The 22,101-nt window shown below is 53.8% G+C and overlaps 8 protein-coding genes across 8 annotated transcripts; 4 read left to right on the top strand and 4 right to left on the bottom strand.

The window, feature by feature from the left end:
* Positions 1-3,953: 3,953 nt before the first annotated feature.
* W97_01881 (homoisocitrate dehydrogenase) lies at positions 3,954-5,142 on the top strand (the record flags this gene model as incomplete). Its single annotated transcript, XM_007779784.1, has 3 exons — positions 3,954-3,978; positions 4,030-4,240; positions 4,305-5,142. 3 exons carry the CDS (start codon positions 3,954-3,956, stop codon positions 5,140-5,142), a joined length of 1,074 nt encoding a protein of 357 aa, XP_007777974.1.
* Positions 5,143-5,490: 348 nt separating this feature from the next.
* W97_01880 (uncharacterized protein) lies at positions 5,491-6,827 on the top strand (the record flags this gene model as incomplete). The annotated part of the gene is made up of 4 exons (XM_007779783.1): positions 5,491-5,647; positions 5,708-6,319; positions 6,396-6,462; positions 6,638-6,827. 4 exons carry the CDS (start codon positions 5,491-5,493, stop codon positions 6,825-6,827), a joined length of 1,026 nt encoding a protein of 341 aa, XP_007777973.1.
* Positions 6,828-7,728: 901 nt separating this feature from the next.
* On the bottom strand, positions 7,729-9,508 carry W97_01879 (uncharacterized protein; the record flags this gene model as incomplete). The annotated part of the gene is made up of 2 exons (XM_007779782.1): positions 7,729-7,853; positions 7,990-9,508. 2 exons carry the CDS (start codon positions 9,506-9,508, stop codon positions 7,729-7,731), a joined length of 1,644 nt encoding a protein of 547 aa, XP_007777972.1.
* Positions 9,509-10,443: 935 nt separating this feature from the next.
* Positions 10,444-13,722, top strand: W97_01878 (uncharacterized protein; the record flags this gene model as incomplete). The annotated part of the gene is made up of 1 exon (XM_007779781.1): positions 10,444-13,722. One exon carries the CDS (start codon positions 10,444-10,446, stop codon positions 13,720-13,722), a length of 3,279 nt encoding a protein of 1,092 aa, XP_007777971.1.
* A 668-nt stretch (positions 13,723-14,390) lies between these two features.
* Positions 14,391-15,749, bottom strand: W97_01877 (uncharacterized protein; the record flags this gene model as incomplete). Its single annotated transcript, XM_007779780.1, has 1 exon — positions 14,391-15,749. One exon carries the CDS (start codon positions 15,747-15,749, stop codon positions 14,391-14,393), a length of 1,359 nt encoding a protein of 452 aa, XP_007777970.1.
* A 595-nt stretch (positions 15,750-16,344) lies between these two features.
* On the bottom strand, positions 16,345-17,102 carry W97_01876 (ER-derived vesicles protein ERV14; the record flags this gene model as incomplete). Its single annotated transcript, XM_007779779.1, has 5 exons — positions 16,345-16,381; positions 16,440-16,495; positions 16,553-16,619; positions 16,691-16,846; positions 17,002-17,102. 5 exons carry the CDS (start codon positions 17,100-17,102, stop codon positions 16,345-16,347), a joined length of 417 nt encoding a protein of 138 aa, XP_007777969.1.
* A 661-nt stretch (positions 17,103-17,763) lies between these two features.
* On the bottom strand, positions 17,764-19,172 carry W97_01875 (methionyl aminopeptidase; the record flags this gene model as incomplete). The annotated part of the gene is made up of 4 exons (XM_007779778.1): positions 17,764-17,912; positions 17,972-18,518; positions 18,573-18,974; positions 19,032-19,172. The coding sequence occupies 4 exons, from the start codon at positions 19,170-19,172 to the stop codon at positions 17,764-17,766; spliced, it is 1,239 nt and encodes a 412-aa protein (XP_007777968.1).
* Positions 19,173-19,569: 397 nt separating this feature from the next.
* Positions 19,570-21,313, top strand: W97_01874 (uncharacterized protein; the record flags this gene model as incomplete). The annotated part of the gene is made up of 3 exons (XM_007779777.1): positions 19,570-19,687; positions 19,841-20,055; positions 20,108-21,313. The coding sequence occupies 3 exons, from the start codon at positions 19,570-19,572 to the stop codon at positions 21,311-21,313; spliced, it is 1,539 nt and encodes a 512-aa protein (XP_007777967.1).
* Positions 21,314-22,101: the final 788 nt, after the last annotated feature.

Here is a 22,101-nt window from a genome sequence, read left to right as displayed (position 1 = left end):
GCCTCTTCGATCCCCCTCGCGTAGACGGTGCCGGCCATCTATATAGTGTGGGCCGCCTAGCTATTAGCCCTCGACTCGTCCACGCCGTAGTCCTTCTTAAAGCCTCTGCACTTAAGGTGGGCGCGTGAGATTGCGATAGTAGCGTGCCGGTAGGTCGTGATATTAAGGTAGGTTTTAAGGTACTTAGTAGCCTCCCTCTAGAGCACCTTTGTTAACCGGCCGCTAGCCTAGCTACCCTACCCTCCCTTAGGCGAGGGCTATAGGAACGGCAAGGCGGGCTTCTTCTAAGATAGGGCGAGGATATTAAGATGCTACTAAAACGGTAGGATAAGCTAGAGGTAGTACACGACTAGCTCACTAACCTCCTTTAGTAGATAGCGATGGATGATCTTAGTGGAACCCGTTATACTATAGCCCTTATAGTAGGTCGTTATAGTGCCGATTAATCCAGCCTTAATAAAGATGCTCCTATAGTAGCCTTACACCGTGTTTATATATCGTAGGCTTAGGATCTCTATCCCCTAAGCCGGCTAGCTAGAGGTGAGGTGGATAAGTAGTAGGAGCCGCTTAAGGAACGCGTTAATACGAGAGATATATCCCGCAGCCGTATCTTTATTCTAGACAGCCTTAGCGCTAGCCTAGTCCAGTTTAATAAACTCATCCTATAGCCACTCGTTCGCTAGGACGCGGTCTAGTAGCTAGCGCCTACCTGGCACTAGGACGCAGCTGTTCCGGGGGTCTTTTAGGAAGCTCCACCCCTTCTCGTTCCGCAATAGGTTGTCTTTAAGGTTGTTAAGCTTAAGCTAGGGCGCGACATCCTCTCTCTACTCGTCCTAGTGTATAAGAAGGAGGTCTTCTAGCTACAACTACGCTAGCCGCAGCTAGTCGCTCACAAAGTCCTTTAAGTCCACTATACGCAGCTCTAGCTCCTTATACAAGAGCGCCTCCTTATCGTCCGACTAGTTAATAAAGCCTAGCGCCGTAGTATTATTCTAGATCCTCTTTCTATAAGAGCGCATCCGTAGCGCCTAGTTAAATGGAGACTTAGTGCCGTAGACTAGAAAGCGCCCCTATAACTCCTTAAAGACGTTATCTAGGTAGGTAATATAGCTATCGTTAGCTATCGTAACAGCCCGCTATATAACGAGCATCTAGGCGATCTTAATAAATCCGGATAGAGAGGGCGTATATTCACACGCGTCCCTAAAGATGCCCTTCTTTAGCTCTATAGCGAGCGTGGCAAAGAAGCCGACGGTAATGCTTTTAAAGAGATCACCCCTAAGGTTCTAGTCGAGCACCTTAATGTAGAATAGGAGAGTCGCCCGGTCTAGGCGACGCTTAAGCTCCTCCTTACTTATCGCGCCTAGGAGGACGACGCTATTATCCGGATAAGCCTCTAGCTAGCAGCGCTATAGCACGCGCTATAGTAGGTCTAGTGACTCTACAGCTAGAAGCATCTTATCGAGGCAGGACCGCTAGCCTATTATAAGATAGTAGGAGAGCCTAATAGGCTGCGCTAAGTTAGTAGTCTGGTAGGCGAAGCATAGAAGCCGCTTCTATATACTAGTGTATCTTTAGTAGTTAGCCTTCTGCAGCTTTATTAGCAGCGGCTAGTCCCATAACTAAGCCTATTGAAAAAGCTATTAATCTTAGTCTAGTTAAAGACATTAATCCTCCTATCGGCGATCGACTACCGCGCCCCCTTAACTAACCGCCTAAGGCTCTACCCGATAAGTTCTAGGGTAGGCTTACTAGCGGGGTCAGGAGCCTCGGCGAGCTACGCGATGTCCACTATACTATAGCTGCGTAGATAGCGGGGCTACTAGGTCATCTCAAGCTAAGGAGACACCTCCGTCCTAGCGGAGCTCTCCTAGATTATACTATCCTTAACCTTAGCGTCGGCGAGGCCCCTCGCTAGCTCCTAGTCCACCTAGGCCTTAATTAAATCCGCTAGGGGGATTGCCCGAGTCTCCCGCCGCCTATACCGGGCATCTATCTCCTCGTCGTTCTCCTACTACTACCGCTAGGCGGGCGATACCACGGCAAAGTAGCCGCTACCGTGGCTAGTAGTAAAGAGGCGCTAACAGTAGACGGGGCGTAGTAGGGGCTTAGCGACCACATTCTTAACGCGTGCTAGGGGCTAGCCTCTATAGCCGAAGCCTACTATATGCTAGATGCGGAGGTGCTTTTAAGTAGAGTCCTTAGTGCGTACCACGTAGTGGTATTCTAAGCATAGCAAGCCATCCTTAAAGATTAGGATATCCGGGATAGGGAGGGAGAAGGGAGCTAGAAGCTAGAAGGAAGTAGACTCGGGATTAGTAAGAGGACACTACGCTTAGAGGGTTGCTAGTAGCGTGTTAATAGTAGTAGTAGGCTATAGCTATAGTGCTATATAGCGGCGATGATACTTAAGTAGGTGAGCCTTAATAGTTTTTAGAGCGATAGTGCGGCGACACAGGCGATAGATAAGGACCTTAAGGTCTAGCACGTAGTTAAATAGATCTATAGTACCGTCGATAGAATATCGAGGTGTAGGCGAGAGGCGGTGGAAGGGATATATAGAGATAGAAGAGGACGCGTAGGGTAGCCTAGCAACGCGTGCTAATTATAGGACGCGTCTATCTCCATATTCGCGTCCGCGTTAGCGCGGTCATAATTAAGTTAAAAGGGGCCATAAAAAGAGGAAGGGAAGGGTTAGTAGACAAAAGCTTCCACGGATAGGCCTAGTAGTATAGAAGACCGAAGGCGGGGAGATTGTATTATTCCGCTAGGGTAGGTAGTTTTAGTATAGGCGCGGGTAGGGGGTGCGGGTAGTTAGTGCGGGTAGGGGTAATAGTGTTAGTAGCTAATAGGAGGGTCGGTCAATTGAGTTGAGGGCTGGAACTCAGAATAACTAAAAATCTAAATACTAAGAAATACTAAGTCTAAACTATAACACTTTATACTATATATTAATAGCTTTTATAAAAGTTAATTATTTCTTTATAAGCTACTCTTATAAGTCTAGCTATACTTATATTATAGTTTAGACTTAGTATTTCTTAGTATTTAAATCTTTAGTTATTCTAGAGTTATATAACTATATTATATAATTTACTTATAGAGTTTTCTTTCTATTTTCCGTTTTATATCTTCTAATCTTATATAATATCTTATATATTACTCTAATAAATTAAGTTTTAGTATTAAGTCTTTCTATATTATAATAACTTACTAGTTAGAACTTAAAGTCTATAGCTACTTTATATTTTCTATAGAGTCTAAAAATAACTCTAATACTAAATCTAAATATAACTCTAGCTTAAATACCTTATAGAAACTTAGCTCTTAAAAAAAAGCTACTATTATAGTTTAGACTTAGTATTTCTTAATATTTAGATCTTTAGTTATTCTAAAGTTATATAATATAGTTATATAATCTACTTATAGAGTTTTCTTTTTATTTTTCTTTCTATACCTTCTAACCTTATATAATATCTTGTATATTACTCTAATAAATTAAGTTCTAGTATTAAGCCTTTCTATATTATAATATATATAGACGCAATAAAATAAGGGCACTTACAGACGGAATTATATAAGAAGAGAGGAAAAGGCAATAATCTCAGGTAATAGTTCTATAGCCGTGTCTTCAAGAGTTAAGGCTTCGAAAGAATCAGGTATTAACAGTCTGTTCCTGCTTGGGGAGTAACGGGTAAAACGAATGGAAACGCTGCAAAGCATTCTTGAATGAATCCCGGAGTATTAGAACTTACCCTTAAACGAGCGTCACTTACCATAAAGATTCAAGATCTGCTGTAAAGATCGTGAAGCTTGATGTTCGCGTCTCTCGGGCGAGGTGGATGGGTGTCTTTCGCTTCTCCAATCTCGGCTGCGGCATCAGACCCTGGTAAATAATTATCCGTAACTTTGAAGAATACAATATCACAACTCCAAGTTTCAGTCACACAACAATGGCAGCACGAACACTACGGATAGGTACACCACTCCTCAGAATGCTTAATCAAGCTCAAACTGATCCATTGGCAGGTCTGATACCGGGCGACGGCATTGGCCGCGAGGTCATACCCGCCGGCCGCCGCATCCTCGAAGCTCTTCCCAGCTCCTTTAAGCTTAATTTCTCCTTCGTGAACCTCGATGCAGGGTTCGGAACCTTCCAGGAGACGGGTGTAGCGTTGCCGGACAAGACAGTGGAAATACTCAAGAAGGAGTGCGATGGCGCGCTATTCGGCGCAGTCAGGTATAACACACAATACTAGTTGCGCAGCTGCAGGACGGGTCACGGCTGAACAACGATTACCCAGTTCCCCAACCAAGAACATCCCCAAAGGCTACTCCTCCCCCATCGTCGCCCTCCGCAAACGCCTCGACCTCTACGCCAACGTCCGCCCCGTCAAAACGGTCGCAGGCGCCCACTCCCCCGTCGACCTTGTCATCGTCCGCGAAAATACTGAAGACCTCTACGTGAAGCAGGAAGAGACCTTCATGGGCCCTAAAGGCAAGACCGCGCGCGCCATCAAAGAGATAACCGAGTACGCCAGCCTGAACATCGCGCGCATGGCCGGCGACATCGCGCTTCGACGGCAGCGGGTTAGGGATGCTGGTGGGGATAGCATACACAAGCAGCCGCTGGTTACTATCACGCATAAGAGCAATGTGCTCAGCCAGACGGATGGGCTGTTCCGCGAGAGCGCAAGAACGGCGCTCGGTGAGGAGAAATATCAGTCTCTCAATGTGGAGGAGCAGATTGTGGACAGCATGTTCTACAAGCTGTATCTGAAGCCCAGCCACTACGATGTCGTTGTCGCGCCGAATCTCTACGGAGACCTTCTCAGCGATGCGGCCGCTGCGTTAGTGGGGAGCTTGGGGTTGGTGCCGAGCGCGAATGTGGGGAAGAACTTCGCGATAGGGGAGCCGTGCCATGGTTCTGCGCCAGATATCGAGGGTAAGGGGATCGCAAATCCAATTGCAACGATTCGGAGCGTGGGCTTGATGCTGGAGTTTATGGGAGAGGAAAAGGCGGCCGCGAAAATCTACTCCGCTGTGGACGCCAATCTAGAGGAGGGAAAATTACTGTCGCCGGACTTGGGTGGTAACGCTAAGACCGACGAGGTAGTAGAGGATATTATCAAGCGGCTGTAGAATAGACATGCAAGGGTCTGCTGTAATGTGAGCATAGAGAATATAGAGCAAGCTCCTGTAAACCTGCCAGGGGCGTGTTGCTCTGTTGCGCGACGTGTGATTGACGTGCCCCGCAGACGTCATGAGGGAGAGATCTCGAGTGCAGGATCTCGAAGATCCAGCACAGCGAGGGACCCCAGAATACCACCTGGGCGCCTTCTAAAACGGATAGAGTAAACCGAAGCGCTTGCTTTGCAAATCGACCAGAAGCGCTCAACGACCTACTACCGGAACGCGAACAGCCTCAACAGCTTCTGCAACAAACCGCGACCCGCCTCCATCACATCGATACCACATCAAGCATCAACAATGGCCGAACACACCAAATACATGCTCAAAGTGACCGCGGGCCCCAACTACGACCCCAGCACCCACCACCCCGTCCACGTCAACGACCCTACGCCCCTCAAGATCTCCTCCGAGCATATCGACGCCAGCATCAACGTGCGCATACAGGACTACCGGGGTATCTTAACCTTCTCTCCTCTCTCAAGCCCAAGAAATAGTTTCCTGACACACCCTATAGGACTTCCGAAAGGTTCCCTCTCCACATCCCCCTACTTCACCCACGCCACCCACATCCACGACCGCTACAGCATCGCCTTCACCTTCGCGCTGAAGCAGACGCTGAACGGCAACGATGTCGTCTTCGGCAACGACTTCGACCATCCGATCCGGGATCGCCTCCCCCCGGGCTTCAACACTGCGTTCCGCATCGTCAAGTGGATGATTGATCCCGGGCTCGATGGGGATGTGTACGCCGAGGAGCCGTATCTGTATGGGCCGCTGCTGAGCAGTATCAACGTATTAAGAGTAGGAAACTCGATAGCGGGAAAGACGGAGAAAGAGGGCGAGGGCGAAGGCGAGGACAAGGGCGAGGGAGGGGGCAAAAAGACGCAGGAAGCCCTAGAGGCAGAAACGGCGGCCGCAGGCGAGGAGGTCCCAGACTCCGGCGTCGTGGTGCTAGAGGAGGGCGCAGAAGGCGATGGGCAGGCTGCGAGGGAGGCGGCGCAGGTGCCTGCGGATGCGGCGGCGCGGAAGAAGCATTTTCTGCAGGAGCCGAAGAGGAAGGAATTTCAGTTCGAAGAGGGGAGGGCGTATTTGTGCGATTTCTTCAATCCGTATCTAGATTTCAATGGTTGGTTTGCTCCTCCCCTGAGAGTGCCTTTTGATTGTTATGGGTGCTATTCCGGGACGTGCTGATAGAGGGACAGAGTTCGCACTCAAGCTCCCAGGCTTCACGCTGCCGATCGTTCGATATTGGGATGGGCAACCGCTTCGGTAAATCCCCCCCCTTTTCTTCTCGCCCCTTTCTTCCAACTACGCTCCTCAATCTCTCTCCTCTCTTGCTTCTCCCCTTCGACTCTCAAAATCACAAATCCATGCTCATCTGCTGCATTTGCGCGAAACTAACCCAAGCCGCCGCACGCGCTGACCACAGCGCCCACTCACTCAGATACGTGCTCAAGAACCGCGCGACCAACACGCCGCTGTTTGTTATTGTGTTTACTCTTGTGCCTGCTGAGCAGGTGGATGAGGCCGAGGGCGGTGAAGAAGGTCAGGAGAGCAAGACGAAAGAAACGAGCGGAGCGAGCAAAGAGAGCAAGGGTGCGGTTGATGGTTTTGTGGATGAGGGGGTTGATTGAGTGAGATTCTTGGGGCCGCTGAGCGAGGGCATCGGAGGAGGTATAGGCGTGGCGCTGGCGGCGTTCGGATGCTGCGATACGAATAGACAGACATAGGGACTGGCTAGAGGTAGAAGGATCTAGCTTGAGCATTAGACGGAGTTTTTGTGGAGAGTCTCATGCGAGATAAGGAGATATGATGGATGGTTTTTCGTTTTGGTCAGGTTCATTCACGGTAAAGGTGTCGAGACGATTGAATGATATGATAGGAGGATCAAGACAACCCCTTGAAAAATTGCCTCAGACAGGCCTTCCGCTCCAGCTCTAGCAGATACTGAACACAAAGTGCACGCGACGCCTCACGTGCCACACTCCCTATATCCAGTCAAGCAGCCGAAACCATCCCAGCTCCTGATCCCGCAGAGTCTCCGCGCTGCTTCCACAAGCAATCAGGTCTTGCCAGCTCAATTTGGATTCGCGAATTGACGACACTCAAGACTGTGGCTCTGGGACGCCGGTGAGGAGATCCTCAGCTCTCTTCCAAGATACAAGGCAGAGGAAGCTCTCGAAGATGATACAGCCCTTCTCGGGCTCAGCCCACAAAAGTCAATTAGCATGATCGCCTTTGAAGCAAAGGCGGATGAAGTCGCAAAATTCAGCCATTGACAAGCGATCGTCAGCTTTACGGCGCTTGCTGTGGGTCTCTGCCGAGTGAGAAGTGGAAGACAGCTCGACGGATGAAATGTCGGGAGTGTCTGTATCGATGGTGATGCTTTCAGGTGTGTCTACTCCTTACGCTTTCCGCTTCAGCACCTTGTTGCTCAAGTTGATGGTGAGGTTGTATCGGATGCTCTATCGATGATACACATGAGGCCTGCAGGAGTGATGGGTTGTTGGTAAATAAAACTGAAACCGGAAGCCGTCACTCGACAGCGAGGAACTTGTCAATGTCGACACGTTCGTAAAAGCTGACGTGGCCAAAATTCTCCCAGTACTGCGCTAGCCTGTCGTGGCTTATCAGGACGAGCTGGCTGGGGATGAACTCGTCTGTAAACGCGATATTGTTGTCAGCGAGGTTGTCAAAAAATTCTGGGTGCACGACATTTATTGGTTGAGAGCGCACAATTGCGAAAGTTAAAGGAAGCATATGCGCACCAAGTAAGAGGAACAACAAGAGACTCACCATCCCTGAACCCGTGATCCGCCACGTGACCAACACTCCTGACGATCCTCGCGCCCCTGAACGTCGCTTCTCTTGCAACCCTAAGCAGGCCCGCGTCGCCGATTTCGGGCACGATGAAGGTGTACTCGCCCCTCGGGATGTTCGGATCACCAGTCAACTTGATCGCCTCCAGCCTCCCCTTACACTCCTCCTCTTTCCTGGGCTTCTCCTCCCTTGCCTTGGGAGCGCTGAAGCCAGGTCCGACCGGCCCCCCTTGAGCCCCGTTGTCCTCGTCATCGCTCGTCGCCTCGCCCTCGTCTTCTTCCTCTGCCACTGCAGACGAGGACGCACTCCCCGCCCCGACACTCTCCCAACTGTCCTGGCTGCTCATGCTGCCTCCTCTGTCCCTAATCCTCCTCAGCGTCGTCTCAGCCTTGTACGGCAGTGGGCCCGGCCGGTCCGGCTGCGCGATGAGGAGAAACTCGCAGCCGTGGCCGGAGTAGTCTCCGACCCAGATGCCCTGGTACGGCTTCGTCTTGCTGGGTGTGTACAGCTCAGGCGGAAGGGTGGCGTACGTGGCGACGTCCTCGCCCATGCGTAAAGGCATGCCGCCCGCGTGTCTGGCGATGAGTGTCGCGAGGCCGTTGAGGGCCGCGCCGATGCCGGGGTGTGCCGCGAAAGCGTCGTAATGCGCGGGCGGTATAGCGAGGGCGGCATTATTGGCGTGGGCGGAGAACTCCATCCAGCGGCGCAGGCGGAATGTCAAGGTCGAGACTTCGGAGAGGCTGGTGGGCCGGTGGCTCGTCGAGCGGTACTGGCGGTCGTGGCTCTCATTGCGCACGCGCTCGGCGGCCGGGATCAGCGGAGGCGGCCAGACTTGTGTCGTCGGGCGTATCTGGTCGGCCGGAAGCGCTCGCGCCAGGATGAAGGTGCTGTGGATGCCCTGGTGCGCGGGGCTGCCGCCGTGGCAGTCCATCCGGATCTCCCGCTGGTACCGCATCCCCTTGCCCTGCCAGCTCTCGCTGTCCGCGCGGGCCCAGGCATGCGGAGAGAGCTTGAGTACAGGCTGGTTAAGGTCGAGCTGGACTTTGGGGGCGAAGGTGTGAATGATGACGTCGTTGTTATGCTCCCATAGCTCGAACTCATGCCCGCCACGCTCGGCTACCAGGGCGTAGGCCGCGATGGTGTTTGTGCGTGGGTCATAGCGGGATATGAGCAGCTTGCCGGTGTGTGCGGTGTCGGCGAACCAGAGCTTGTTCTGGGGTAAGAACCAGTGGGGGTGGTGGGAGGCGTAGATGGCGCGGTAGGAGGGGGAGGTGCTCCATGATGGGCAGGAGGACGACGAGGGGCGTGGCAAGACTTGGCCGGGGACGGAAGACTGAACGAAGGGGTGCCAAAGGGCGTCGTCGCAGGCATGGTCGCGAAGAAGTCGGCAGGTTTGTGAGGTGGTTGCGAGGTCAATGGGCCGGAGGAAGCTCAGGATGTGGTTGATGAGCTCGGCGGGAAGGACGAGAAGGTGAGAGCTGCGGAGGGTGTCCATTGTCAGTGGCCCTTCCAGAGCGACGATATGCAGGCGATACTGGCATGAGCTGAGGCCCGGTGGTGGGAGGTGACCAGCTGCGGCGGAGGTATGGGCCAGGCAATGGGCGATGATGGGGTGGAGGAAGATGGCGAGTTACGGGAGTATGCGGCACGGCTAGCTGAGGTATTGTACCCTAGCCCTCGAGTCGTCTGCGGCGTACAAACTTCAGCCTATGGGCGTCAACAATTCGTGACAGTACACCTTTAGTGTCTCTTGTGGTTGGTGGCGACGTTACTTGACAGCTGTCTACGATGTTGCAGTCAGGCACGCTCTCCCGGAGAAACGAGACAGCAGTCCTTCATCGACTAGCATCGAGGAAGCTGGTCTTGCACTCTTAAGCACGTAACCTAGCAAACATAAGGTGTTCGACAGTAGTGATTCCATCGTGAACCGCGGGATTGGAGGCTGCGATATCGGCGGGGCTGTCGATTATCCGTCCGGCATCACGTGGACGCGTCGGTCTATGCAGGCAGATCTAGGCTGCCCGTTGAGAGCCTCACCGGCCGCGGCGAGGAAGGTAACATTCGCTGCCCAGGTGCGACGCGCTGCCACGTGAATTGGCTGCGATCAGAACAGCCAGAACACCCATTGAACGTGGTTGCTCTGCTCTGTTGGACGCGTCTTGTGAAGAGGAGCGCGTGCCCTACGTCACCGCTGTTTCACCAGCGAACAGGAGTTCGCTTCACGAGCGAGTGCCAGTGGCTGGCGTTTATGACGATTTTCTCCCAAACCGCCCAGCCTCTCCTCCGCACAAAACAGACGACAACACCGCTGTGCAACGTCCCTTGCTCACATCACTGTGTTTTCTTGTGCTCAACCCACTTCTCTTGTACAAACCAGCATTGCTTGCTGCAAACACCTTCCATCCACTTTAGTCCCGTCAGAAGCCCACCATGCGTACGAGAGCCCAAGACCAGCTCGACGGAGCTGCACCAGCTGCACCTCGAGGCGTCCGGCGAAAGCGCAGGGGCAGTACGCAGTCGATAGACGACCTGGGCCAAGCCGCCGAAGACGCACCATCTTCCTCACCCCCTCCGACTGCCGAAGACTCACAGCCGCGCAAGAAGAAACGCGTCAGGAAGACCACCACCATAGTTGAAGAGACCCACGAAACTCATCAATCCACCCAAGACCCAGGTCAGCCAGCCAGCCAACCTCAGCTCGATGATCAGGACACCATCGCTGTTATCATCCCCGAGTCTCAGCCAGAGGGTGGCCGTCGCAAGGTCCGCTTCTCTGATCCCGGCCCGCCGATCGTTGAGATTGAAATAAACGAAACGGCTGTTTTGACAGCACCTGCCTCGTCCTCCCACGAGCTGCAGCCGACAAAGTCTCGGAAAGCTCGGCACTCGCTGCCGGCCACTCTCGCAAACTCGTCGAAGAATCTTCCGACCATCGAAGAGATCCAATACTCGCCACTAACCCAAATCCTGGACGACCGTGTCAAGCGGAGACTGCGCCGTAGTCACCTTAGCGAAGAGGTAAACACCATCGAAGAGCACAAGCGCGACGATGCTAAGGTCAGGCAAGAGTTGGAGAGGCTACGTCGTGAGATGCATGAGCGCGACGAGCGCGTCAAACAGCTCGAGTATGAGCTCGAGAGCCAGCGCCAAATGGCCATCGACGTTGGGGAAGTGGAGGATGACGAGAAGGTCAAGACAATGCAGGACGAGATCGCTGCGCTCCGAAGAGAGATTCTCGAGCGTGAAGCACATAGCGAGTATCTCAGCAGTCAGGACACTAATGGGGATGTACTCATGGGCGATGAAGTGTCCGACGAGGATGATGATCTCGTCCTTGTCGATCCAGCGGACATCCCCCTCTCTCAGGAAATGCTATCTATCGATACCACTACGACAAAGACCGTCAACGGTCACTCTCGCAGGTCTCTCAGCAATGGCAAGCACGACGAGCCGTCCACACAAACGTCAATTCCTGACCCCACCCACGAAGCCGAGATCCACAATTTCGAGAACGCTATTGTAAAGCTCACTCGCGAAGCATCCGATGCGCGAGCTGCCCTGCAAATCCTCGTCGTTGAGCTGCAAAGCCTTGGGTTTGCCCCACCAGAGGCGGGAACGGAGGCTATCCTCTCATCGGTACGAGGCGCATTTCAACACGCCCGGCTCGAAGTCGAACTTCTGCTCCCGAGTGCAGAGCTTAACCAGCTCGAGAATGGCCCTTTTCTAGCAGCACTTGTTGAAGAGCTTCGAGCCACTCTCATTGAATTGGACGAAAAGACAACGACCGTTACTGAGCAACAGGAACTCTGCGCGGTCCTCCGCCGCCAGTACAACGGCGTCCTCGACAAGCTCGCACACACCGACCAGCGCATGAAGAACCTCGAGACGCAATGGCACGAGCTGGATACCGAGGCGGAGCGCCGCTCCAAGACCATCGTTGATGTCGAGGAAGAGCTTGACAGCGCAAACGATCTGCTTGAGCAGCGCAACGCCGAACTTGCTGAGAAAGACGCCATGATCGAGAATATGGGTTCTGAGATCGATACTCAGAGCCAGTCGATTAGCAAGCTACAGCAAAGCCTCCAAAGCTATCGCGACGAAGTTGCGAGGCTGGAGGAGCTGGTCACTCGTCTGGAGCGTGAGCACGCAGCCGCTATCCTTGTGCTGGAAAAGAGGCATGCGGACGCAATTGATGAGCTCGAACGGAAGGTCGCCCTCGAGCAGGCACATCGAGCCGTTGCGGAAGAAGAATCGGACAAGAAGACCGTCCAAATTACCAAGCTTGAACTCAAGGTAGAGTCTACAGAGACCGCCCTCGAGAAGCTGCGCAATGAGCTCGCAGCCGTCGACCAACTCGCCTCCGCCGAAAGGATCCAACGCGAAGCCGCAGAAGCCGAACTTGACAACAACGCTGCCTTCATCAATTCCCTCGAGAGCAAAATCTTGACCGCTGAAACTTCGCTAGAAACGCTCCGTGCCGAGCTCGAGTCCCTCCGTGCGCTCACCGAATCCGAACGCCGCCAGCGAGAGGCCGCGGAGGCGGAGCTCGATGAGCGCGCCAACACCATTGAGATGCTTGAGGAGAGTGTCCGGAGGGCAGGCGTAGAGGCCAACGAGTTACGCCAGAAGCTGTTCGAGGTTCAGCAGCAAAAAGAGCAGACTATTGCGCAGCTCAACAACACGTTGGCCGCGACGGAGGAGTTGCACGCGCAGAACATGGCCGCGGAGATGGCTGCACGAGCAGCCGCCGAAAGTGTTGTGTTGGAGCGCGACACAACCATCGCAGACCTAGAGCAACAACTCCAAGACACGGAGATTGCAATGCAGACGGCAATTGAAGAGCGCGACCGCCTCCTCGCCGCGCGTGACGGCGACGTGCATGCCCTGACGCAGACGCTGCGCGACACGAACGAGAAGCACGAAGCATTCGTCGAGCAGAAGATCGCCGAGGTCGAGAGCCTGCATAAAGACATCACAACTCTAGGCCAAACCCTCGGCGACCGCGCCGCCCGAATTCTCGAGCTGGAGAACGAGGCCGTCGAGGCGGCTCAGATGTACGGCATGGAGACCGAGCAGCGCGACACGCAGATTGCGTACCTGCAGCAGGGCCTCAACTCCGCCAACGCCAGGATCTCGGACCTCGAAGCCGACAAGCGCAGCCTCGGGCAGCGCGTCCAGGAAGAGGCGGAACAAGTCGTCGCCCTTCAAAACGCGCACGCCGACGCCCTCGCAGCCCTCAACGCCACCCTCCTGGAGCGAAACACGACCATCACACTCCTAACCCAAACAGCACAGGACACCACAGCCGACCTCAACCTCCGGCTCGCCAACCGCGACGAGCGCATCGCGGACCTGGAGGCCGAAGCCTCACTCCGCGCCGCAGACCTCCTGGCCGCTTCCTCAGCCCTCGCAGACCTGAAGGCGCGCTTCGAGCGCTACGTCGACCTCGCCGAGACGACGGTTGCGCAGAACAACCGCGAGATCAGGGACGCGGCGCAGCGCGCCGAGGTGAGGGCGAGTGAGTTTGGGAGTCTGAGCGTCAAGGAGCTGGAGATCGTGAGGGCGGCGGATGTTGCTGTTGCGCAGGCGGCGAATGTGGCTGCGGAGGAGGTGAATGTGAAGGTGGCGGCGAAGCCGGCGAAGAAGGGGAAGGGGGGGAGGAAGGTGGTTAGTCAGGTGAGGGATAGTGGAATTGGGATTGAGGAGTAGAGGTGTGTGGAGGGAGGCTACCTTGGTCAAGATTGCACTGTGTTGTTGTTTCCGTTGGAAGAGACGAAACCAGGGGGAGAGGGATTGTAATATCTTGGTATCGGGCAGCTGCTAGTTTCTTGGGTCCTGTTGGAGGGGGTTTCAACTGTTTCCTTGCAACTCTTCCTGTCATTTGTTTGGCAGGGAAGAGGGGCTGTATTCATATTTGTTCGACGGATTCGGGAAGAATTAGGGCTCAGCGAGGGGTCAGTCTGTTAGCTATACCAATTTCAACTAGGTTTAGAAACACCATCCGATGGCACACTTGTATTGAGCCCTCTAGCAGATTATGATAGGAAAATCGTGAACCGATGTGTACCAGGGTTGAAATGGCATTTCCTATTGGTCACATATAAATCTCACTACCTATTGCTCCCTCTCACAAGCAGCTGCGAATTGCAACGAAGACCGTACTCAACGACGATACCCAGCAGACGCCAGCATAGCGGAAAATTGCTTATCGAGTATCCACTGCGCGCCGAATCTCGCAATAGCGCTAAAGGCGGCTAATATAGGACGGTAGGACAACAAACAACTCCAGCGCTCCCCAAACTCACAGCCATCCCCAACCACGCCCCCTTCCGTCCATGCACACCATACGGCCTCCGCAACTCCCTCGGCCAAAAAGCTTAATCCCAGTACTTAACCACTCCATTCAAATCCCCCGTCGCGACCTTACTCGTCTCCCTGGGATGCCACTGCGCGGCCAAGACCGGCGCCTCCCCCGTCGAGATCTTATGCACCATCTTACAGCTCTTCCAGTCCCAGAAGCACAGGAACCCGCCCGTGTCCCCACTCGCGATCAGTCCGCCATCAGGGCTAATACTCACATCAATCGCATAGCCCGCATTATTGTGGCCCCTGAAGCCCTTCTTCCGATTCTGTCGGAAGCGGTCCGTCGATTGGTAGACGACGATCTGGTTGTCGGAGCTTTGGAAGGCGACGTATTTCCCCGAGGGATGCGGGGCCGCGCGCACCATGGGGTACATGTGCGGCTCGGCGATGAATTTGATGGGCACGGGGATGTTGTATTCCCAGGCCCGCAGGGACTTGTCGTCGCTCGTGGTGATGAACCGCCGGTTCTCGTCGCAGAAGGTTATCGTGTTCACCGGGCCTAGGTGGTGGTCGTATTCTTGGACCAGCTCGCCGGAGCGCGTATCGAACTGCACGATGCGCTTGTCGGAGAGGCCGGCGAGGAACTCGTGGTTGTGGGATTCGGAGGGGTTGAAGCGGATTACGTGGGGCGTGGCTTTGGTGCTGAAGCGTGAGATGCAGGCTCCGGTCTCGGTGTCCCAGAGCTTCATGGATTTGTCGTAGGAGGCGGTGAGGAAGGAGCGGCCGTCATAGTTGAAGGATATGTCGTTTACACTCTTCGTGTGCCCGGAGTAGGTGCGCAGCAGCTCGCGCTGGTGGTAGACGTCGAAGAGGGAGACTTTGGAGTCTGCGGAGGCGGAGAGGAGCAGGTGGCCGGAGTCGGGGAAGAAGCGCAGCTGGTTGATGGCTTTGCTGTGCGCTTTCCAGGTGTGGATCAGCTTCTTCGAGTAGTAGTTCTTTACATCGATGTCGCCTTTTAGTGAGATGCCTAGGTCTTGCGGTACGTGCATGTAGGTCCGCCCTTGATAGTCGTACTGCTGTGATCCGTGGAACTGGGTGGTCTCCTTCCCATCTCCTGTTTCCGCGTAATCTGTGCCCGCCTTCGTTGGCGCTGGTAGCGGTTGCGGCGCTATTTCGTCCTCTTCGTACTCCACCTCCTCTTCCGAGCCTGAGCTCGCCTCTGGTTGCTCCTCTTCATATCGCGCCCATGGCCCTTTATAAGCACCCTTGCCGTACAGTATGCTGGCATCGCCGCGCTCCTCTCTTTTCCGCTTCTTGCTGGGTGGCTCGGAGGCGGACTCGATGGCGCGGTGGGCGGACCTGAAGGTGGACTCGCTGAGTACTATTTCTTCGGCGTAGCCCGTGGGCACTTTACCTGTGGTCGAGGTCGTCATTGCTGGTAAGATTGTGCGGTTGGAGCTTCCAAGGCCGGCGTGCGCTTCGGGTTCGTACTCCTGACGCGAATGACGTTGCGCTTGAACTCAGGCTGTAATTCAATGGTGATTGCCAAGCATTTGGCGATGCGACTTGTGGTGTTTTCGGGAGGATCTCGGAGCAAAGCGCTAGATGAGTAAGCAGTCACATGCAAAGAGTTCGAGCAAGCCACCTACGGTGCTCACTCCCAGCTCCCTCCTGTCAATCTGGAGGCACCCAGGAAGCATGATGGATAACCCGGAATGACAGCATTAACGTGCTCCGCCGCCTCCAATGTACAAATAATACGGTATCATTGCAGATGAATACCGGCTGCCGCTACTCCTTGACTCCATGCGCTCTACTCCAGCCCTGCTCACCCCCATCGCCTTTCTACTTCGAACCCCTCGCACCGTGTCCCAACACCTCGTCTGTCCCTATACCATGGCCCCCCTCGATAAGGGAAGCTCCTTCTGCGCATGTAAGACCCAACTTTGACAATAGCCTGATCTGCGCATGAGCCGCTCAACGCAGCCGTGCTGCTTGATGCATGCTTCTTCCCACCTCGCTCCGCAGTCAGTGCGACTCATCGCGGATAAGAGCAACAATCATGCTGTAGGTACGAGTTGTCAGATAAAGCCAGTCTGCGGGGGCGGAGGAACGGAACGTACCTGTAGAGATAGAAGAAGAACATGACTAGGTGAAAGCCCAGCTTGATGAATGATTCCTGATACGCACGAAGTAAGAATATAATATTCAATATGACAGATGTTGGCGCCGCTACCTTCTTGTGCACGTTGAGCTTCCTGAAAATCTCGGTCGCGTCCAGCAGGTGCTGGTTCTCCATGATCCTGCCGGCTCGTCAGATTCCCATACTTGCGCTGTTGTACCAGGCCGGGCTGCCACTATTCCGTGCACTAACTTTTTCGCGTTCCATGCCAACAGTGGTACGTTCAGTATGAAAGCAACCCAGTATCCGTTGATCAGGAAGAGGATGGTCAAGAATCCATGTACGGCGGCTTCGGGGATGATGTAGGTGTTGAGGCGGTTGCAGAGGTCGATGGGGTTGATGTAATCACTTTTTGGGGCATGATGTTAGTCGATATCCCATGATATAGGAAAAAGTAATGCGCTTTCCGCTGTGATCGGTGGAGGCGGCACGCGAGCAACTGCGCCCAGAGGACAGTCCATGTGGTGAAGGACTTGACTGAAGGCGAGGACAGTACAACTTACCATTCCAGATCGCTGTACATTATGGTGAAGAAGACCTGGAGGAATAGGTTTACAGCGTTTATCAGCACCGCCAGCAGGTATAGCCATGCTTCTCCCGACATCTTGGGCGTACACTACGCGGGCGCAAGCTCGGTATCGTGAATAGATAGGACTTGGAGTTTATTATGGGAATCGACCGTTGGATGTTGGTAAGACGTGTGTCTCGTGCAGCGTCACGTCAAGCTCAAGTTGACAGTTTGCGTGCTATCGGCGGTCGTAGCGGCTCAGATGCGAAAGGTAAGCGTCCGGCTGCTGTAGGTCACTTTTGGGCGGACTTCGTTCGACGGTAAGGATACTGGAGGCTGCTGGGGTGAACAGGATGCCAAGTTATCATAAGATAGAATCAAGGTGCACAAGCTCTACAGGCTTCGCGGCAGGGTGGAGTGTTTTGGGATGACGCAGGAAGTGCCCGCCGCAGTCTCGCCTAGTTTTTCTCTGTGGTTGGTCAACACCCCGCAAGGGCTCTCATCAGACCTCAACAATCACGATATGAACAAGTCATTAGTAAAAAGATGTACGGAATTGCTGGGTCATATCCTGAGACGAAGCCTCATGATATCGTGCGATTGCAAATTGATAAAACCAAGAGGCTTCCCGAATATCCCGCGTGCCCAGGAGCCGCCGTCCATCCCACAGAGAACCTTGGGACACATCGGAACAAAACACGTGCGCCAACCGTCCAGACTCCTGTTTACCGGCAAGAGAAGAAACACCAGGAACCGCTTAGTCAGTGCCGTTCGCTGTTGGATGCGTCGTGGGAGCAGATGTTCCAGACCCATTCACACCAGGCATAGGTACCTTGCCGCCGGGAGAATCTGCCAACCGCGCTGTCAAGACTTCAACCCCGTCTTCGGTCACCAGCAAAGTATGCTCTGTCATCCGAATTAGTATGCAGACTAAGGGCCAAGGCTGGGAGGATCGGTTCACTCACCGAACTGCGCAGTCCGCGACCCGTCTTGCGTGACACTTGTCCAGTCATCCGGCCAGGTCTTGTCTCTGTATGTGCCCAGCGTAATCATGGGCTCGATGGTAAAGCACATCCCCGGCTTCGCCTCGCCGACTGTCTTGTTCTTCGCATAGTGCGGAACGTTCGGCGCACAATGGAATAGCTGGTTGATGCCGTGCCCACAGTAAGTCCGGACAACGCCGCACTTTTGGCTCTTTGCATGCTTTTCTATGACGTTGCCCGGGTCTCTGAAGAGCATGCCTGGCTGGACGATCTTGATCGCCTCGTCGAGACAGTCTCTGGCGCACTCGACTACTCGTACCGAATCCGGATCAGCTAGCGCCTTGTCGCCGATGTAGTATGTCTCGTTGAGATCGCCGTGGAAGCCGCCATGATATAGGGTTACGTCGATGTTCAGGATATCTCCGTCCTGTAGGACACGCTTGTCTGGAATACCGTGACAAATGACCTCGTTCACTGATGTGCAGACGGACTTGGGGAAGTGGCAGTAGTTGAGCGGCGAAGGGTACGACTGTCGAGACTCAGCACGTCTGGTTGCAAAGCAATCCGCGCACCCTATACTTACATCTCGTTCCATACAGGCCTTGTGCACCACTTCATCAATGTGATCAGTCGTGACACCAGGCCGCGCCTCGCTCGCTGCAATGTCCAAGACCTCTCGCGCTAACCTGCAAACCTTTCGCATGCCATCTTGCTCCTCCTTGTTGAGGACCTTGATTTTGTTCCTCCCAAGGAAGACTTGTTCGGAATGCGGTATGCCATCCTTCGCATAGTCCGGAAGTTGTATGTTGCTTGGTACTTGTCGCTTCGCCGACAACGGGTAGACGGGTCGTACGGGGCCAGTGTAAGGAAAGGTTGGGAAAGGGTTGAAGAGGCCGGTAGCTGGATCGGGTTCAGAGACGACCTTTGGGGGAAAGAGATTGCGGAGAGGATTACTCTGTGATTTGTGCACCGCTTTGTGCTCACTCTGACAGAGCTATCAGCAACTGAGTCTCCTCGCTCGTCGCTGGATCTTACTATGTACCCAGTTCCTCTTGAAGCAGTCTTGAGAGCAGAAGTAGCTCTCTCTTCCCATTTTCTGGCAGGTTGGACATTGCAACGAACCGGCATCGTTTGGACAGTCCTTCCCCAGACACTTCCGCGGACTCGAATCATCGACCGTCATTGTGTATAGCGCGCTTGTAAAAGGATGTGGGAGCGTCCGTTGTGGTCTCTAGTGAAGCTGAGTGTTGTCTATAGACGTGTGGATATAGACTCGATCAGAGAGTGGGGCGAAAAGCGCGCTATATTGGCATGTAGCCAGACTGCAAGGTGACACTGTGGAACTTGTGGCGAAAAGCTTTCGAGGGAAGCACATGGACAAAGGTTGTAGAACCGCGAGCCGTTTCGGCGTCTGGCAGATCAGCGCGGCTTGTTAGCCGAAAATCCCTAACGGGACGCTCGGGCGCTCAGAAAGCTTGTCCTTGAACGGGATCAAGTGTGAGAGTCATCGTTCTGGTCCAAACTAGGGTCTTCACAATGTATCAAGAGAACAACAGTCCTGGGATAGAGGCTTCAAGGCTATGGCAGAGAGCACAAAGCAGAAGACCGTGGTCGTCGGAGCCGGACCTGTCGGAGCCCTAGCTGCTCTGTACGCTGCAGGAAGAGGTGACAATGTTGAGATATACGAGCTTCGAGGGGGTGAGTAATTTCTCATCCGTCATTTAATGAGACATCTCCTCAGTGTACAGTCGCTACAGTCATATTTATTTCTCTGGCATTAGAACCAGGAGGCTCCAAGACACCTTTAAACAACCTTCGCATACGCATTAGAGTTGTTAATCCATCATCTAGATCTTCGAGATCCTTCAACCACCCCATTGAACTTCACCAAATCAATCAACTTGGCTCTCTCTGAACGCGGAATCAACTCCATGAAGAGAGCCAACTGCCCAGGTTTATTGGAAGCCGTCCTCGACGAGACGATTCCTATGCATGGCCGGATGATTCATGGCCAAAAGTCAGGCGAGGTTTACGAGGAGTCTCAGTCCTATGATATCCACGGACGAGTAAGTCTCTTTCATACGCCAGTGGTCCCCGATGTTAGACTAACGAGATTAGTTCATTCGTGCCGTTGACAGGGCGGGCCTCAACAAGCGTCTGCTAGATGAGCTGGAGAAAATGCCCAATGTCAAATTCTTTTTCAACCACAAACTCACCGGCGCAGATTTCAAGCGCAACAGGGCCTGGTTCGAGCGCCGGGACTCCCCCAGAACTGACCACGCGCAAAACCCTACTCAAGGGGCGGAAAGTGGGCGCGCAGATGAGATCGAAGTCTCGTTCGATTTCATGATCGGCGCCGACGGTGCCCACTCAGCTGTGCGGTATCACCTCATGAAGTTCGCCCGAATGTCATATTCCCAGGAATATATTGATACGTTGTGGTGTGAGTTCCACATCGGTCCAAACGAAGCAGGCGATTTCAAGATGTCTCCGAATCATCTGCACATTTGGCCTGGTGGAGACTTCATGTTTATCGCCATCCCAAGCCTGGACAAGACTTTCACTTCAACTCTGTTTCTTCCGGAGCCCAAGTTCATGGAGCTGGATACCAATGGCTCAGCCGTTATAACCTTCTTCAAAGAAAACTTCCCTGGCGTAATACCCAACCTCATCTCGGAGCAAGACGTAACGAGGCAGTACTCAGAAAACCCGCACCTCCCGCTCATCTCTATCAAGTGCAAGCCGTATCACTTCAAGGCCAGTGTCGTTATTGTCGGCGACGCCGCCCACGCTATGGTTCCTTTCTACGGCCAGGGCATGAACGCTGGTCTCGAAGACGTCCGGACGCTTTACGAGTTCCTGGACGCGCACAACACAAGCAGCGTAGATCCGGCCGAGCGCAAAGCCGCGCGGGAGAAGGCATTGGACGAGTACACCCAGCAGCGAGCGCCGGATGCGGCAGCCATCAACGACCTCGCGCTTCGTAACTATCAGGAGATGCGAAGCGACGTTCGCTCGCCTGTTTACCGATTCAGGAAGTATGTTGAGGAACGGCTGAACGTCTATCTGCCTAGCATAGGGTGGGCGACTCAGTACTCGCGCGTGAGCTTTGGGAGTGAGCGCTACTCTGAGGTCGAGAAGGCAGTGCAGAAGCAAGGCAAGGTTTTGCTGGGCTTCCTTGGAATGACGATGGTGACTGGGTTGAGCTGGGGCGGCTGGTGGCTTTGGCGGTGGAACAGGGCAAGTCATTCGGGCCGATTTCTGTCGAAATGGTTCTACATTATGGGAAACAAGGTCGAGCAGTTTGGAAGGAGATACACGTAGTGGATTTGGGTTCCTGCCAAACTCTTGGCCGTGCTATATTAAGAGTTCGCCTCATGTGTACCAAGATACGCTTCGGAGGTGCCGAGGGGAAGAAATGCATCACTGCTCCCAAGTTCAACCACTCAGCAAAGCGTTGTGACAGTGAATATAACCACAGCCGCAATTTCGTCCAGGAACACTGCTTGGCTGGAGATCGCAGCGCGCTCGGCACGCTTATTGCGGACATGATTGCTAGCGATCTCAAGGCTTGGCCAACTCCCGAAACTCTTCGGTAGTCTTGGAAAACGTCCATCGCCGCTACCCTGCGGTATGGTGGAGAATGCTATCTTCGGAACCGGATTAAAACCACTTGCTGCACGCTGGTCCAAGAGACCAAAGCCACAACATTTGTCTGCCTTCAGTCCTTCCAGCAAGCTTCCGCAGCCACTCACTGCGAATTTTGTCTGGACGTGGCGAAAGATATCCTGTAGCCGCATGCCTTGGTATTCCGCCGTTTCACAACGGTGATCCTCAAGTTCTGCTAGCACTGTAACAAACGCACTGGGCTGGCACTCATATGGACTGAACCAAGACCTCCGGCGGCTTCGCGCTGCCGCCAAGTCGATGAAACCAAACATCCACGTGGTAGTCATTTAGGTCAGGTAGCGAGTGACAAGTTGTCTCGCTGCTCCCTGAATGATGAAGCAAACAGGTACAGTCGCAGCCAAGAGCGACGGCCTCCTCGACGATCGCGGAGCGCGTGCTGCGGACTGCTGGTCCTGCATATGGGTCAGTCCTTCTATTTCCAT

The sequence above is a fragment of the Coniosporium apollinis genome, assembly GCF_000281105.1.
Source record: "Coniosporium apollinis CBS 100218 chromosome Unknown supercont1.6, whole genome shotgun sequence".
NCBI classification, from domain to species: domain Eukaryota; kingdom Fungi; phylum Ascomycota; class Dothideomycetes; genus Coniosporium; species Coniosporium apollinis.
This window is presented reverse-complemented; position numbering and strand designations above follow the sequence as displayed.